Source organism: Rhinatrema bivittatum, chromosome 17 (assembly GCF_901001135.1).
Source record: "Rhinatrema bivittatum chromosome 17, aRhiBiv1.1, whole genome shotgun sequence".
Classification (NCBI taxonomy): domain Eukaryota; kingdom Metazoa; phylum Chordata; class Amphibia; order Gymnophiona; family Rhinatrematidae; genus Rhinatrema; species Rhinatrema bivittatum.
In genome coordinates this window covers 12698529-12714724 of record NC_042631.1, presented here as the reverse complement: position 1 = coordinate 12714724, position 16196 = coordinate 12698529, and the positions used below count along the sequence as shown (strand labels likewise).

General features: G+C 43.5%; 1 protein-coding gene and 1 long non-coding RNA gene across 3 annotated transcripts in view; one reads left to right on the top strand and one right to left on the bottom strand.

Moving 5' to 3' along the window:
- Positions 1-16196, bottom strand: part of ANO3 (anoctamin 3) — a 206927-nt gene that overhangs the window by 145736 nt on the left and 44995 nt on the right. Inside the window, exon 1 of one of the 2 annotated variants that reach the window (XM_029582393.1) lies at positions 15387-15511. The exons of the other annotated variant lie outside the window; for it this stretch is intronic. Within the exon in view, the coding sequence (XP_029438253.1) occupies positions 15387-15423 (37 nt within the window). The 5' untranslated portion in view covers positions 15424-15511. Of the gene's footprint in view, positions 1-15386; positions 15512-16196 lie in introns of those variants that run through there. 2 annotated transcript variants of the gene reach the window in all.
- Positions 15734-16196, top strand: part of LOC115079183 — a 267455-nt gene continuing 266992 nt past the window's right edge. Inside the window, exon 1 of the long non-coding RNA XR_003853214.1 lies at positions 15734-16012. This is a non-coding gene — a long non-coding RNA (uncharacterized LOC115079183). The remainder of the gene's footprint in view (positions 16013-16196) is intronic.

The window sequence follows — 16196 nt, the reverse complement described above, 5'->3', positions numbered from 1 at the left end:
GTCCCGGGACGCGCGTATGTCCCGAGGCTTGAAAAAAAAGGGGCCGGGCGTGGCCAGAGGCCTCCATAGGTCCTCTAGGCCGGGAGATTGTGCGTCAGCACTCGGCCGGCAGACGCAACTTGCAAAACAAAGGTATGGGGGGGGTTTAGTTAGGGCTGGGGGGCAGAGGGAACAGGGAAAGCCATCGGGGCTCCCCTAGGGCTCGGCGCGCGCAAGGTGCACCCGTATGCGTGCGCCGACCCCGGATTTTATAAACATGCGCACGCAGCCACGCGCATGTTATAAAATCGGGCGTAGATTTGTGCGCGACGGGTTGCACGCACAAATCTACGCCCGCGACTAGGTATTAAAATCTGCCCCATAACGAACACATTTGGTGGAGGAAGCATGTCAGGAAAGGGTTGCATGTGTCGACCAGGCTCGGACCTTTGAAAGGTTTATTGCCCACGGTGTAGTATAAAAATCAGTTTGAAATAGTTGCAGGCTCCCAGATAACATAGCAAAGGACTTTTATCTAATTCCACTATAAATGTTGCACTGCTGCCGAAAGCAGTAACGAATTCAAAACAACAACCAGCACCTTAATTGTGAGATCACATAAAACGCATGGATATTTTGCTGCTTATTCTTGCACTATTTCTAACCCTAGGCATCAGACTCTGAATTAGTTTAATATCCTCTTGGATACAAAGAACCACACAGACTTCACTTTGAAGACTATTCCTGTACAGACTTGCCAACCAAGCTGTTCTGTTTAAATTCCTAGAACATGTTAATATGTTTTAAAATTCAAGTTAAAAAAAAACCCAACCCAAAACAAAACAAACAACCTTGCAGAAAAAGGATTGTGACATTTGCCCGATCTTTAAATGGAGCCTTTCTGGACAAAAAAGTCCCATCATCCTTATGGAAGTTTTTCCTTGTACATTTTTTTTGGGGGGAAAGTTTTTTTGTTCTAGAAATTGCAGCCTTAGGTAAAAGATAAAAAACACCACTAAGGCTGGATGCACCTTGCAGACTAACAGATTCATTGAAGCCTAAGGTTTTCAGGATGATTTCACTTCATTCGAAACCCCCCCCAAGTTGGAACTCTTAGTCGCATAATCGTAAGTGGACGACAACTGAAGACTCAAGGTTTCCAGTATAGAAAATTCATGCAAGAGCTCTCCCTAGTTGTAGGCTCAGAGGGAAAATTTGAGATTGACTCTCTTTCCTACTTGTATCTAATTATGGGGCCCACACTTGCCGTACTCGTGCAGTCTCCTGCAGATTAGGAGGAAAGCAAATATGTTAAGATAGTTGACTTATAAAGAACAAAATAAGAATTAAAAAAAAAAAAATCATGTTTTCAAAAAATATATTTGTACACAAACTAAAAAAACAAAACAAACAACCCCCCCCCCCCCCCAATACATAACCAGCTTACAAATGTATTTATCTTTTTGAATGCAAATTAATAAAACCATCCACAAACAGCTCACCCTGGACCTTCAGACCCCTTTCAAACACCATGATTCGGAAAGACCCATCAGAGAGGCATATAAAGGAACCCTTCAAGTCCCACCCACTAAATGCACCCGTCGAACATCCACCAGAGAGCGTTCCTTCTCCACAGCAGGCCCAGTCCTCTGGAACAAGCTACCGACCGACCGAAGACTGGAACCCTGCCTCCTTACCTTTCGAAGAAAACTTAAGACGTGGCTTTTCCTCCAAGCCTTCCCCTAACTCAAAATATCTCCTCAGACTCAGCACAAGGAATTGAATGTTTTCTAATCTCATAACCTGACTTATATGATTTATATGTAGTTATTCCTCTCTGTTTACTTCCTAGCTACTATAGCTCCCAAGTTCAATCCCCTTGTTATACGTAACTTTGCTTGTTTCGGCCTTCTTGTTTGGTTACTCTGGTTTATCCCCTAGTTCCATGTAAACCGGCCTGATATGAATCCCATTCATGAAGTCCGGGTATAGAAATATGTTAAATAAAATAAATAAAGAAATGTATCCCAGGCTCACACATTGCCAGCAGAATTGAGCCAAAAAAAAAAAAGTCTCGAACACAAAATTTCAAATAAATAACCAAGAAGTAGAACATGCCCTAGACTATGATTACCTTCATCTGGCAACTTGGCTGTAAGACATTACAAGAAAAACCGTACGCAATAAAAAACAAATCCTGTACAGTTTTAGCCACTCAGCAAAGCTATTTTTTTTTTTTAAACTGTTTGACAGCACTGTGTCAACAAATTTAGAAAATGGATACAAAAGAGTCACACTTCACAGATTACCATACACAAAATATTCCCACAGGTATGGAAACACATACAGCATGAAGAGACCATAAAGCATAAATAGAAATGTGCAGAAACTGAAGGGAACAAGCAGCTAGATGATGTACGCAGAACAACATTACCATTCTTCATAAAAACATCAGACAATATAATCAAGAATCATGAATCATAATAGCAAAACCATGACAATAAAAAAGAATAAGTATTTCAAAACATGTGATGAATAGAACATCCAATATAATTTAAAATTGCTATAAATTTCCCAAAACACCAATAAAATATTTCAGAACAGCAGAAACAAACACCATCCAATAATTAAAACTAATAAGGAAAAAAAACTCTCTCCATATCTGGGATGTTTTCATTTCCAGCACTCAGTTTGTTGTAGATTGAGGGAGAGGTGGAGGGATGCACAAACGTTATCCTGTCTCTCAGACACATTTACACATTGAATCTCTTAGACACTCCTTTTCTCTCTCTCTCACACACACACACACACACATATACTTGCTTATTCTTTCACACACAGGCTCTCACTCTCTCGCACACACACGCTCACTCTCAGTGCTTCTACATATCTTTGGGCTGTGTTGAGATGGGGTCTGCAGTGGCCCCACTGGCCTCTCTTTGGGCTTCAGCTGGATAGGTGATGCTGGTGGTGCCCAGGGTGACCGGCAAGCACGTTCTTCCCAAAGGCCAACACTGCTTACTCACCAGTAATGGTCACCCTCTCCTCCCCAGACCAGTCTCACCACTTTCACCCCTGCCCCAGATCACTCTCTCTCCCCAGTTCACATCTCCCCCTCCCATCAGTCTCTCTCACCAGTCATTTTTACCCCTCCTAGATATCTCTCTCTCATCCTCTCCAATGTTACCCCTCCCTGTAGATCAGTCTCACCTGTCACTTTCACGCTCCCTGCAGATTAGTCTCTCTCTCACCAGCCACTGTTACCCCTCGCTGCAGATCAGTAGCACTGTCCAGTCAGTCATCTCCCTCCCCCACCAATCTCTCTCCATTCACTGTCTTCCCTTGCCCCAAACCGGTCTCCTTCTCATCTCTCTTTAGTCTTTGTCACTCCTCCCCCTCTCCCCAAGATCAGTGTCCTCTCTCCAGGAGAAGGAAGGAGCTGGAGAGGCCAAATTCAGAGCACAGGGGCCAGTGAGGGTTTATCACCAGCTCACCCCCACTGCTACTGAAGATCAGGACCAGCAGACGATGACAAAAACCCTTTTAATACCCTGCCTCAATCTCCGGTCCCCATGTGCTACTACCTCTCTGCTCACCGTTCTGTCGCTGCCGTGCTCCCACCTCCCTCTCCATGCTCTTCCTCAGGCCCCCCCACCGAGTCGCTGAGCGACGAAATGATGCCCACCAACTTTTTAAAAATAATATCGCTGCATGGCCCGTTGCATTAAATTTTTTTTTTTTTTTTTTAAACTTACATCCTGTGTTGTGGTGACAAATACTCAACTAAGCAGCAGCACGAAGAACAAGCAGCAAACCAAAACACGCACCGGCGCAATTTGAGCAGAGCAACGCAAGAGGCCAGTCACGCCTTAAGCTTCAGCCCTGACGCGTGCTCAGTGAAGCTGTGCAGCAGGAGGCAGAACGAAGAGGTGAGCGGGCGTGGCACGTGCTGGTGCCACGATGGCGTGGGATGCTCGTGCTACTTTTTTTTTTTAAACGTGCGCCGCTCTGGTAACACGAGACACTGAAGCGAGGCGGATGCTGCGGGAGCATATATATATATATATATTTTTTTTTTTTGCTGTTTCCCGATGGAACCGCCTTGCACGTTGTACCTCTGGCGTGGGACTCGGCCCATTTTGGCAAGCACCGCATGCCGCTGTCTGGGGCACGTTTTCATAGTTTAAAACATTCGTTAAAATGTCAGGCCTGATGAGAACTATGCGGGAATCCTGCGGGTACTAATGAAGGGTTGGAATCTTTTCAGGTTCTACAGCCGCCCGAGAGGCTGCCGGGGCCTCCGGCGAGGACCACTTGCTCGTCTTGGGGGCCTGGTTCCCTTGCCCGTTTCTTTTCATGCTTTCTCGGTCACCATGTCCTCTGTGCCCACCGACACCACAGGGAAAAGAAAACTTCTTTTAAAGGTAACAGTTTTACTCCCTTAAATGCTTTCAATTCCCGCCGCCCACCCCCCCCCCAAAAATAAAATCTACCAGGGTGCTTAGGAAGAAGACCAGGCTAGAAATGACAAAACTGTCTTCCCTCATTTCCCACCTCCCAAAAAGAATTAGGGATTTGCAGGGGGGGGGGGGGGGGGAGGGGGAGTTTGTTTTTGTATTTCGGTTCATTTTTGGGAGGTTATTTCCCTACGAATTTCGGTTCTTGGAATGTTTGATTTGTATTTTTCATACAAAAGGAATCAAACAAAGAAAAAAAAAAAAGGGGGGGGGGGGCCTCCCACCCACCCGTAAAAATGCTAAGGCCCTCCTGGTACCGAATGCCCTGGGTCCGAACAGGGTTTGCCGGCGAGGCCTAAGCCGAAGCTTTGCCCTTATGTAGGCCGAGGCCATGGCAAGTCACCGTGATGCAGGCCCGATGCTGCGGCCCGGCCCGGAGGCTGGGTCGTGATGGAAATTAAGGAGTTATTTTTTTAGTTTCCCGGAAAGCTTTGTCACGTGTAGTTGGGGTTAGTAGTGTTAATTAATGCCGGCACATTCACCCCCAGCGGATTTGTACAGCGTTGTGCGGCCTCAGGCCTGGGCTCTGGGCCTAGACCCAGCCTGGCCGCTTCAGCAGATACAGATTAGGTAAGTTTGTTTGTTTGGGAGGGGGCTCAGTCAAGACCCCTGCGTCAAGCTCTGGCCTAGGCCCCCTACTTGGTATTTACTCCAAGTAAAGATGCAACACTATTTCATGGAAGGAGCTTTCAGGCCTTACTTCCTGCTGAATCAGGAAGTGCTCTGGCAAAACCGCTATCTGTAAACCAAAGAGTTTGTATTGATGGAATCAGATGGGTTAATTGGACACATCTGAATGTTTTCTTTTGTCGATGTACTGCCTGAATTTGTTTGTGTAAATATATAGGATTCAGTTTCAAAATTGATCCAGCCGCTAAGGTGTTAGCTGCCTGAATCTATCAGAGTGAGAATTCTCCCCATCCGCCCCTGCCACCGCTCCATTCAGAGTGGATAAATCTACCCAGCTAATGGGGGGGGGGGAGAGAGAGAGAGAGAGAGAGAGAGAGTGAGAGAGAGAGAGAGGATACTCCAGTAGATACAGTTGGATCAGTGAAGGGAAAGCAAATGATATGTACTGCTAATTTTAAAGTTTACTACCCCTGTGCATGGGAACAGCTGGCTCTGGTTTAGCTCAATAGATCTGGGTGATTTTTAGCTGGCTAAGCTACAGCTGAAAATTCACTTCTACTTAGTTAACTTGGCACCCTACTGAATATTGCTCTGCTCCCATACTGTCTACTTTACCATCGCTCACAAACTAGAGATGTAATTGTACTGCCCTCTTGTGGCCATTCACTTAGTTACATGCTCTGAGTCCAAATATCCACGAGTGCTTTTGCAAGCATTAACACACGCTACATATGCTGTTAGCATGCTCTATTTTACATGTGTTACCACTTTTACCACAGGTTAATTAGCTCACAAGTTTTAACAAAAATCTAGGATAATGAATAATGAGATTAAAAAATATGCAAAACAGCTCATCTATTGCAGCATAGACAAAATACACAGAAACACAAACAATGTCATTATATCTTGGAGAGGTGTTATGCTTTTGTGATAATATTCACATTAAACGTGCTTCCCTTAAACTAATACAAACTCAATAGCATGCCAGTAACATGGGCCATTAATGGGAACTAATTATTGCACATTAATGGCCGATGTTCACACACTTTAGTACATAGGCTTCATAGGATAAAATTAGGCTCCTGTGACGAGGGACCCTTTTGTCTTTGGAGGCAAAACTAGAGAAGAATGTAAGTCAGGACGTGGGATGCAGGAAATCTTCAGAACGAATTCTAGAACATGACTGTGCCGCAGGCTGGTTCTCTTTACCACTACGTGACGACCTTTCCCAGAAATAAGGATCAGTGAAAGAAAAATACAAGGTATTGGTAATACCTTGCTAGGGGACTTATGTAATACTTTTCTTAACTAACCCAGCACCATCAAGAACAGCATTCTGCCAGCCCCTGGCCCACCTTCCCTGGTGGCTCAGCAGTGCTTGCCGACTCACGGGCAGTATTGCGCTCTGTCTTAAAGGTTTACACACTAAGGCAGACCCTAGTGTCTGCAGACACTGGTTTCCCTCCTTCTCCAAGGAACAGGTGGAACTACAAGAAGATGAGGTAAGTACTCTTGGGAGCCAAATGTATTTATTTAAACACATTTATATACTGCCTTTTCAATTAAAAATTGTTTAGAACGGTTTACATTCGATCACATTCATAATATAAACATTAAATAACCATATCCATGAAAATTAGATAAAAACATACATAAAATATTATAACAAAGACACCTGTAATCTTTAAATTTTGGATAATACCCGTCAACATTGAACTATTCACGTTTATATGAACACCCCTCCTTCAAATTTATCCCCAGACTATGAAATTATTTCATGCTATTGCTTGCCTTCATGGTTTAGATCTATTCTAGAATTTGCAATTTAACAGAAATCCTTTTAACTAGATCCCTCTCTCCCCACTTGGTCCCCTAGGGATAATACAGAATGGAGGCCACCCTTGTGCAAAATTCCTCAGCTAGACCCATAGGTAAACATCTGGACATGTACAATCAGCTGCATTTCTTTTCATGCTGTAAAACAAACAAACAAAAAAATAACAAAAATCAGGACAGGTTGCTGGCTTTGCAGCCACATCCTATGAAGGTTTACTCTTGTGCAATTTTTTTTTTTTTTTTAAATCATCAAGTTTTGCAGAATGGAGTATATAAAGTTTCAGATTTAGAAGGTAGGGGAGAAGAAAGCTTAAAAACAATAGCAACGCAAGTGAATGACAAGATTGCGCAAGGGTGCTCTATCACACAGTGCCAGGATGGTCATGGCATCATCCTGCAAGAGAAGAATGTGCGATAATAGGTGAGAGTCTTCTATATTGAAAAGTAATCACTTTTTCCAAGAGGCTCTTTGCAATATTCAAGCAGACAAGTTTATAATAAAGTCTTCATAAGCAATACAGTACCCCAACACGCTGCGTTGGGAGAGAGACCCACCGTACAAGATGTGTGAAAAAGAAATTAAAACATAAAGAACTGTTACAGCACCAGGAAACAACCTAGAACACAGTAAATACTGAAATAAGAAGTTTACAGGATACTTTTGTTAGAAGATCTTAAACATTCTGTGAAAAGTAATAAAATAAAAAAACCATTAAAAATTAGATACTGTAACAAATTCTTGTATATTTAACTAGGTTTTTTTTTTGTTTTTTTTTTTTTACAGAGAGTGACCGGAACCAACGGGAAACTCCTATCCTCAGTCCTACGTCCTCCCTCGTGTCTCCCTTAACCAAAAAGTATTTTGGTTTTCTTAATAACTATTATCAGCAAATTAAAATGTACAGCAATGGGAACCACAATGGTTCCCTCCATTTCACGCCTTTATGTATCTCTCTTTGAATCAGAAGTTTTTTTTGCTTGTGAAGACTTTTGAATATTACAAAGGGCCTCTTGGAAAAAGTGATTACTTTTCAGTATAGAACAGTCTCACCTATTATCACACATTCTTTTCTTGCATTTTGAATCGTGTGTGTGTTTCCTTTACTCCACATTCCTTGTGTGCATGGTAGCACCCTTACATTCAGAATGTGCTTACTACAGAGAATCGCTGTGCTGGAACGATTTAAAAAGTTATCAAGTTTTTTTCTTATTGCATTCACTTTATCTTGCAAAAAAAAAAATAGGACCTGAAACTGAACAGGTGCAGACAAATAGTCTGCGTACACTCACAGGGAGCACCATGGCAGAGCTGCCCACAACATGCTGGCAGGACTATGGAGCTTTTTAGGGGGTCTGTGCTGGAAGCAGCTCACACCTCTCTCTCACACCTTTTGGCAGCAGTTTTTCAACGGTTGAATATGAGGTTTGGCTATCACCCTTCACCTGCTTTGTTAAGATCACCTGGACCATGCCACCTTGAATTATTGAATATAGTTTAATCTGCGCTGTATGGAAAAAAAAAAAAAACCATAGTCAGCTGTGAGTGGAATACTGTGACCTGTACCAGTCTAACCCATTCTGCATCGGATGTGCCCTAGAGCCGATCCATTGCCCGTCCCTACTGCCATGTGCTTTCTCTGAATAACAGTGCAATATCTGAAACATTTTCAGGGATTTGGTGATAGGATGGACAATGAATAGAAAATGTCACCTGCATGGTAGTTTAATTCAGTTTGCTTTATAATCCCTTAAATGCTATAAAAGGATATAAGGGGGAAAATCATGCAGCATGCCCCTTGCAGACAAACGCCGAAGGATGTGATTCAGCCTCCTCTACTTACTATGTGTGTGTGTGTGTGTGTGTGTGTGTGTGTATGTGCCCTTGACCTTTTATAAATCTCCAGTCTGAACAATTTTGCAAGATTTTCTATTTATATATCTTGTTTGAATTCCTGGCACTCATTTTCTTTGTATTTCCATAGCAGCTTCTTCCTGTTGATATTGAATGGCCATGCAATAGTCATAATCAGAGTATTAATAGCAATATGAATGTTACTACTTTAAAATTAATTTTAGAAAAGTTCTGTTTCTCTGCTGTTTAAATATGATTTTTTTGCTATTTGTAAAGACAAAGATAAGTTCTGTAAGAGACTGCCTCTAACATAAACAATTAGGAATTAAGATGAGGAGCATCAAGCCAAGAAGTCAAATGTGGTCCATTTGTGGGTCACACTCAGCCTTAAAGGACATTTTCCCATGAGAAAGTCTTACTCACATTCCTACTAACCTTCAGTCCAAAGAGACCTAAAGATCAGACTGTAGGACACAGCGGAGTACTAGATCCCACATAGAAAGAGGATGAAATCCCTACCCCCGAGGCTGTAACTGCAACATCCATCAGGCATAAACACCTAAGTCGCAACTCTGCCCCAACTCCACCCTCTCCTCAAAACCAGGTTACACACTTAGTTACGTGCACTGAGCCCAGGTCAGTTTTGGAACTGCCATCACGGTGCATAAAATAAGGATTTTATGGGCAAAAATTACCTCCTTCCCCTCTTAAGGATCTGATTCGTTCAGCTTGTTGCACACAGACCCAGGACTGGAGAAAAGCCTTCATGAATCAGGCCATGAATTAGAAATTAAAACAGTGTATGTAAAAGCAAGGCAGCAGACACTGAAGAAAGCTCAACCTAATTCTAATAAAACCAGACTATAATATTTTGATTAAATGCATTTTGCTAAACTGACAGAGTCTGAAGTGTAAATAGACTTGTTTTGCATATTGTCTCTCATCATGCTCAGTCTGTAAACCTTCATGACAAGCAGATTGTTAGCAAATGGACCCTCATTCGGTCCTAAAAGCTCAGCCAGTGTAAATGCAACTCGATCGCCATAATACAGGAAATGCTTTAGTTTAATCAATCAGAAAGAAGCTGATTCACACAGATGACATCAAAATTTGGACAACTATAAAATCTCTGCCAATCAAGAACTCTAGCCTGATGAGAAGAATGGTAGCTGGTGAAGGGTTCAGCAGGCACTAGGCAGCTTGATCTTTCTCTTGAGGTAATCTGGTTTCAGCAAGGCAGGAAAACTGTACACCTTTTTGCTTGTTTTTCTAATCATTTGGTAGAACAGAACTAAGCAGTAGAGAGGTAGACACTGATCTCCTAATTTGACAACTTTAGAACGTGTTTTCCCAGAAGAGTCTTCACTTTAACTGCATCTGGCGGAGCTCTGGAAGAGATCACGCCTCTGCGTGACTCGCCATGCCAATGGCATTGTCTACGCCCTAAATAATTGCTTTCTAGCATCTGCTAGCAGTTATTTTTCCAATGATATTGAGGCAGTCTTAAATTAAAGATTAAAGAAAGAAAATGTGTATTTCTGCACCAGGAAGTCTAGGGACTAAGCCTCTCTCCCAATAGGTAATAGGTATGAGTCTCAGCCTAGTTGGGTAAGTGATGTCTTTTTATCCATGATAAGTAGGGCTACAGTAACAGAATAACTATGGCTTGCGCCGCAGTATTTTTATACTTCTCTATGATAATTTTGCCTTTAGAAATGTGTGTGTTGTCATATAGCAGGATAGTAGTGTTATCACCTGCCCACCGAAGCATGAATACGACATTTAAGAATAGCCATAACCTGTAATCAAATTTAAAAAAAGTTACATTCATATAGAAACCGACCACTGACCTCTCTCTCTTAGGGCTATGCACAGCCCCAGATGTGCCAGGGGCTATGACATGATGCCACTAAAGTAAATGGTGCTGCAGCAAGTTGTTATAGTAACCAGCAGGATACTTGTGTTCCTGAGATTGGTAGGAGCTGATATGCACTAAGCGTTTCCCTTATACAGTGAGAAAAACCCTCCAGTTCCTATGGCCCTATAGGTTCACCTGTATTTACAACAGCAGAAATAAAGGAAGCTTGCTTATTGTTTATTTTTAAGTGCTCGTATAGACTAGACTGGCACCCACATTTTACTCATATTTTTACAATGTAATGCTCTTTTCTGGTTAATCCTGAAGGGGGGAACGTGAGTTGCAAGTGAGGAATGGAATTATGGGGCGGATGCTGCAAGGACTGCCCCTTAGAAAAAAAGACAGAAAGTTCTCCGGCATGCATGCAGTCTCTCGTACGACAGCTGCTCTGTTTCAGCACGGCTTCTTATTGTTATTGGTGAAATTCACATCAGATATCTTTATGCAAGCTTTATGCTAACTGACGGCAGTGCTGACACGACTGGGCCCACCGACGGCTGATCGCTTCCCATCCCATGTCAGATTAAATTGGGTTTCTTTACCTCCCCTGCCAGAGCCTGTAGAAAAGGCAGATTCTCTTATGAATCAAATTCAGCACTGTCGAGGATCCATCGGCTGCTAGGGGAGCTGATCCAAGCATAAAAAAATGGACCATCGCGGCAGCACTGCCAATCCTGCAGACTTCAACACAGAGGGAGTCACCGGGGGGGGGGTGCAAAGGGTTCATCTTCCCCATTATTAAACGGAGTCTTAACCGACCCACAATCCTCACATTTCAGTTCTGGGCTGCAGAGGTCCAATTATGATCAGGCCAGCGCAATGCAGTGTGCTCAGCCGAGCACAACCCCTTACGCTATAAAGGGGGATTAGCGCATCTAAAAACGCACGTCCAGCCGTGCGCAAATCTAATAGCGCTCGTCACATGCAAATGCATGCTGATGAGGCTATGAGCTATTCTCCCGCGATTAAAAAAAAAAAAAAAAAGTGCACCTAATGTATACATTTTTACCCTCAGAAATTTACACCTGCCCAGAGCAGCACAAAAAAAAAAGTGCACAGAAAGGCAGAAAATTACAGCTTTTCTGAAGTTCCTCCGACTTAATAATCGCCACAATATTAAGTCGGAGGAACAAAAAGGAAGAAGCTGTGGAGGAGTTGAGAGAAGCACAAAGTGATGCACATAGGGAAGAACAAACTAGAACTATAGCTACACATTACAAGGTTCCATATTAGGGGTCACCACTCAGGAAAAGGATCAAGGTGTCGTCATTGAAAATATATAGAGATCTTCTGCTCAGTGGGCAGCAGCAGCCAAGAAAGCAAATGGAATGCTAGGGATTATTAGAAATGGAATGGAGAATAAAAAAAATAATGCCTCTGTATCGCTCATCTTGAGTATTGTGTGCAGTTCTAGTCACCACATCTCAAGAAAGATATAGCAGAATTAGAAAAGGTACAGAGATAAAAGAGACTGAACAATTTGCCTATGAGGAAAGGCTAAAGAGGTTAGGACTCTTCAGCTTGGAGAAAAGACAGCTAAGGGGAGATATGATAGAGGTCTATAAAATAATGAGAGAAATGGAATGGGTGAATGCAAATCAGTTGTCTACTCTTCAAAAAGTTCAAAAACTAAGGGACATGCAGAGAAGTTACTAGGTGATACATTTAAAACAAATTAGAAAAAAAAATTTTTCTCAACACATAATTAAGCTCTGGAATTTACCACCAGAGGATATGGTGAAAGCTGTTAGTGAGCTGGGTTTAAAAAAAGGTTTGGACAAATACCTGGAATAAAAGTCCATAAACCATTATTAAGGTGGACTTGGGAAAATCTACTACTTATCTCTGGGATAAGAGATGGAATCTACCTACCCCCTCCCCCTGGGATCCTGCCGGGTACTTGTGACCTGGCTTGGCCACTGTTGGAAACAGGATACTGGGCTTGTTGTACCTTTGGTCTGACCCAGTATGGCAAATCTTAAGTTCTTATGAGAAACTGAGAGGTGAAGTAAATGGAGACTATGGATTGGAGGATGAGAGAAAGTGAAAATAAGATGGTAAAATCTAGCTACGAGTGGCTAGAGAGGCAGAGAAAGAAGACAGGACGAGAGAGAAGTGAAACATGGATAGGAAATCAGGAGAAGATCAATAATAGGAAAATGGAAGACAGACCAGGACTAACTCTTTCTTTTTAGCATACTAGTTTTATAATATTTATAACAAAAAAAAACTCCTGTTGTGTACTCAAAGATTAAAATACAAAAAAAAAAATAAAAACCACTTGTCCAGACAAAACTAAAAAAGAAAAAAATGAATTTCAATTTTTAGAGATTGGAATATGTGAGCTTTGGGCAAAGTGCATCTCTTCTATTTTGGCGTTTTGCATAGTACAGGAGGAAATGCATTTCTGTTTCTCTTTCTCCAGTATTGCACCGCTCACAGAGCCTGGCTTCCTGGGGTTTCCATGTCAGTTTTTGTCTGCATATTTCTCTCATTCCAGTTTGTGTTCCTTTAGTCTGTATTAGGTGAGGAACGGTCTATGTTCGTGTTTGTGCTCAAGGTGAGGGATTCTGCCAGCATGGTGACTCAGTGAACTATGGCAGACGAAACCTCACCAGAGTAAACAAGGTCGTCCCCTGTAAGGCTAAGAGATTCCCAGGCAAGCGATCCCAGGACACCTTGCAGTTTGCAGGGATCCTGCTACTACGAATCTGAACATCTACTTTTTTTCTAGGTAGAGCTTTGGTTTAATAAACTATGGGCAGTTCATGTCTTCAGAAGAAAAGGTTCCAGACTGCTTTGAGATCATGAATAGGGTGGTTCCGTTTTTTTTTACCACTGGCTGCGCAGGGGCTTAGATTCAGAGTGAGCACGCAGAGTTCTGGGGACGTTTATAGCATCTCCCCCGCACCAGTCACCAGCAGTCTTATTCGTTCAGTTCCCTCTCCCCCAGGTCTCCTGCAGTCCCACGCCCTCAACCCCTTCTCTCCAAAGCACAGAAGATATTTGGAAACCATAGTGCCTTGGTTCCATTTTCACATGCATTGGGTGTGGGCTTAGCCCTCAGAAAGGCACGAATAAGGAATTACAATATAGTAAACCTCCCATACCAAAACAGTGCTGAAACAAATAACCACCACCACCACCCTCCTATCTATGAAAAGGCAACACTGCAAATATTACACCAGGCCCTAAACACCAATACACCTCCTATTAAGAAAACAGAACATGTCAGGCTGCCTAAAAATATCCATAAAATAAGTATACATGTATCAAAAATATTGTACAAATGCTTTTAAAAACTACAGAGATCCCTTCTTCAGATGTCAGATCAGAAACATTCACAAGACAGGTCCTACAATGTTGCAATAGCTCACATACAGTATTTTTGGATAAATCTTAAATCCAGTTCAATAAAAGTTATCACAGCCTGCCATGAGTACAGTTTAATCCAAGAAACAAGTTTGCCATATGAAAACGCTAATTCCCAGGACTCAAACAGTTACCATCCTACCCAGGAAAGAGCAGCACTGCAAGTATTACAGCAGGCCCTAGAAAACCAATACGCCTCCTATTGAAAACAGAACAAGACCCCTACTCAGCAACTACTCACTAGCAGAATCCCTCCCCTTTGTCGCACTGGAAGACCGAACAACAATATAATCAAGAAACATAAAACATCAATCATAACAGTAAAACTATACTAATAAAAAGAATAAATATTTCAAGACAGCTGAATAGAACATTCAGTAATTTAAACCTCATAAAAATGTTTATAAAATTTCCCAAAACATCAATATAATGTTTCAAAATAGCAGACACATCAAACATCCAATAATGAAACTTAATAAGAACAAAAGAAAATCTCCTGCTCTCCATACACCAGGAGATCATCATGGATAGGGGGAAGGGAGCCACACAAACTACATCCTCTCTCACACAGGCACACTCCCTCTCTTTCTGTTTCACACTCACACAGTGCATCCCCCCTCCCCAGCTCCTCGCCCCATCTACTCCCCAGCAGCCTTGTTCACCAGCTCCTTCTCCCCAGTGACTCCCCCCCCCCAGCAGTTATGTTCCCCAGTCCCCTCTCCCCAGCCAGAACCCCCCAGCCGTCATGTTCCTTAATCCCCTCTCCTCACCCCCACCCCTAGTAGGCTTGTTCCACAGTCCCTCCTCCAAAAGACCCCCCAGTCATGCTTCCCAGTTTCTTGCCCCATCCCTCAGCAGTGATGCTCCCCAGCCCCCTCTCCCAGCAGCCATGTTTGCCAGCCCCCTATCCCCACGAATCATGTTCCCCAGCCCTCTCAGACCTCCTGGTTCCCAGCAATTATGCTCCCTAATTCCCTCTCCTCACCGAACCCCCCAGTTATCTTGTTCCACAATCCCTCCCCTCCAAGACACCCCAGTCATGCTGCCCAATCACCTCTATCCATCCCCCAGCAGGCTCCCCAGTCCCCTCTCCTCACCCAAGCTCCCCAACCCCATCCCCCCCAGACCCCAGTAGTCATGTACCCTAGCCCCAACTCCCCACCTAAACCCCTTCCCTTCTCACTGTCACTCACAACTCACTGAACTTTATCTCATCTCAAACACAGGCCCTGAAATCCTAAAAGAAATAGCCACACACAGCATTTATGCTCCTTCCACCTACCCTTGGGTGTAGACACCAGCTGCAAGTTTGAAGCCATCCCATGCCACACTCCATGCCGGCCAGTTTTTCACATGGGATAGCGGGCAGGTCCTTCTTCCAGCTGGAGCAAAGTCCCGCCTCCTACCTCGATCAGTGGCTGAGCTCAGCTGCCACTTGCCTGCATGCAGTCTCCGCGATTGGTCCCACCCATGAGGAACCCCTACCTGCTCTGCCCAAACCTCATTTTCATTGGCTCCCTCTGAGGAGCAACCTGCAGGCAGCCACAGGCTGCTGTTTCTATTGGCTGCACAGATGTGCAGCTGAATAAAAAAAAACAAAAAACCCCCAAAACCCCCCAACAACTCCAGGAATGCGATTCCCCGAATCCCTCGCAGGCCCTGCTTACGCGTCACTGGCGTTCTGTTCGTTTCTCATTATTGAAGTGGCCGGCAGGTACCGCATGCCTGGGCTCCTGCAGGACTCAAGGAGAGCGGCTCGAGCATAAAACGAGTGTTTGTGATCTGAAGAGACTGGTGCACGTGAGGACATAATTACGAAGAGGGACTGCTTCCGTGTGGCTGTGTGCAGAGCACCGAGCGGACTGAAAGGACACCTGCCCGGCTCCAGGGATCCTGCAGCTGCTTCAGGTACTGACCCCCGTCTCTGATTCTCTTCTGCTTCGCACTGGGCTCCGCGGATTGTGGGATAAATAAAAGTGTGTTGAAGTTTCACTTCTGAAGTAACGCTGGTGTGTAGTTCCTGTTTAGGGTTCTCTGACAATCTGGTTTGCTCTGTTCCCCCAACAGGAGATGTATTGGTATTCTAGGGTAA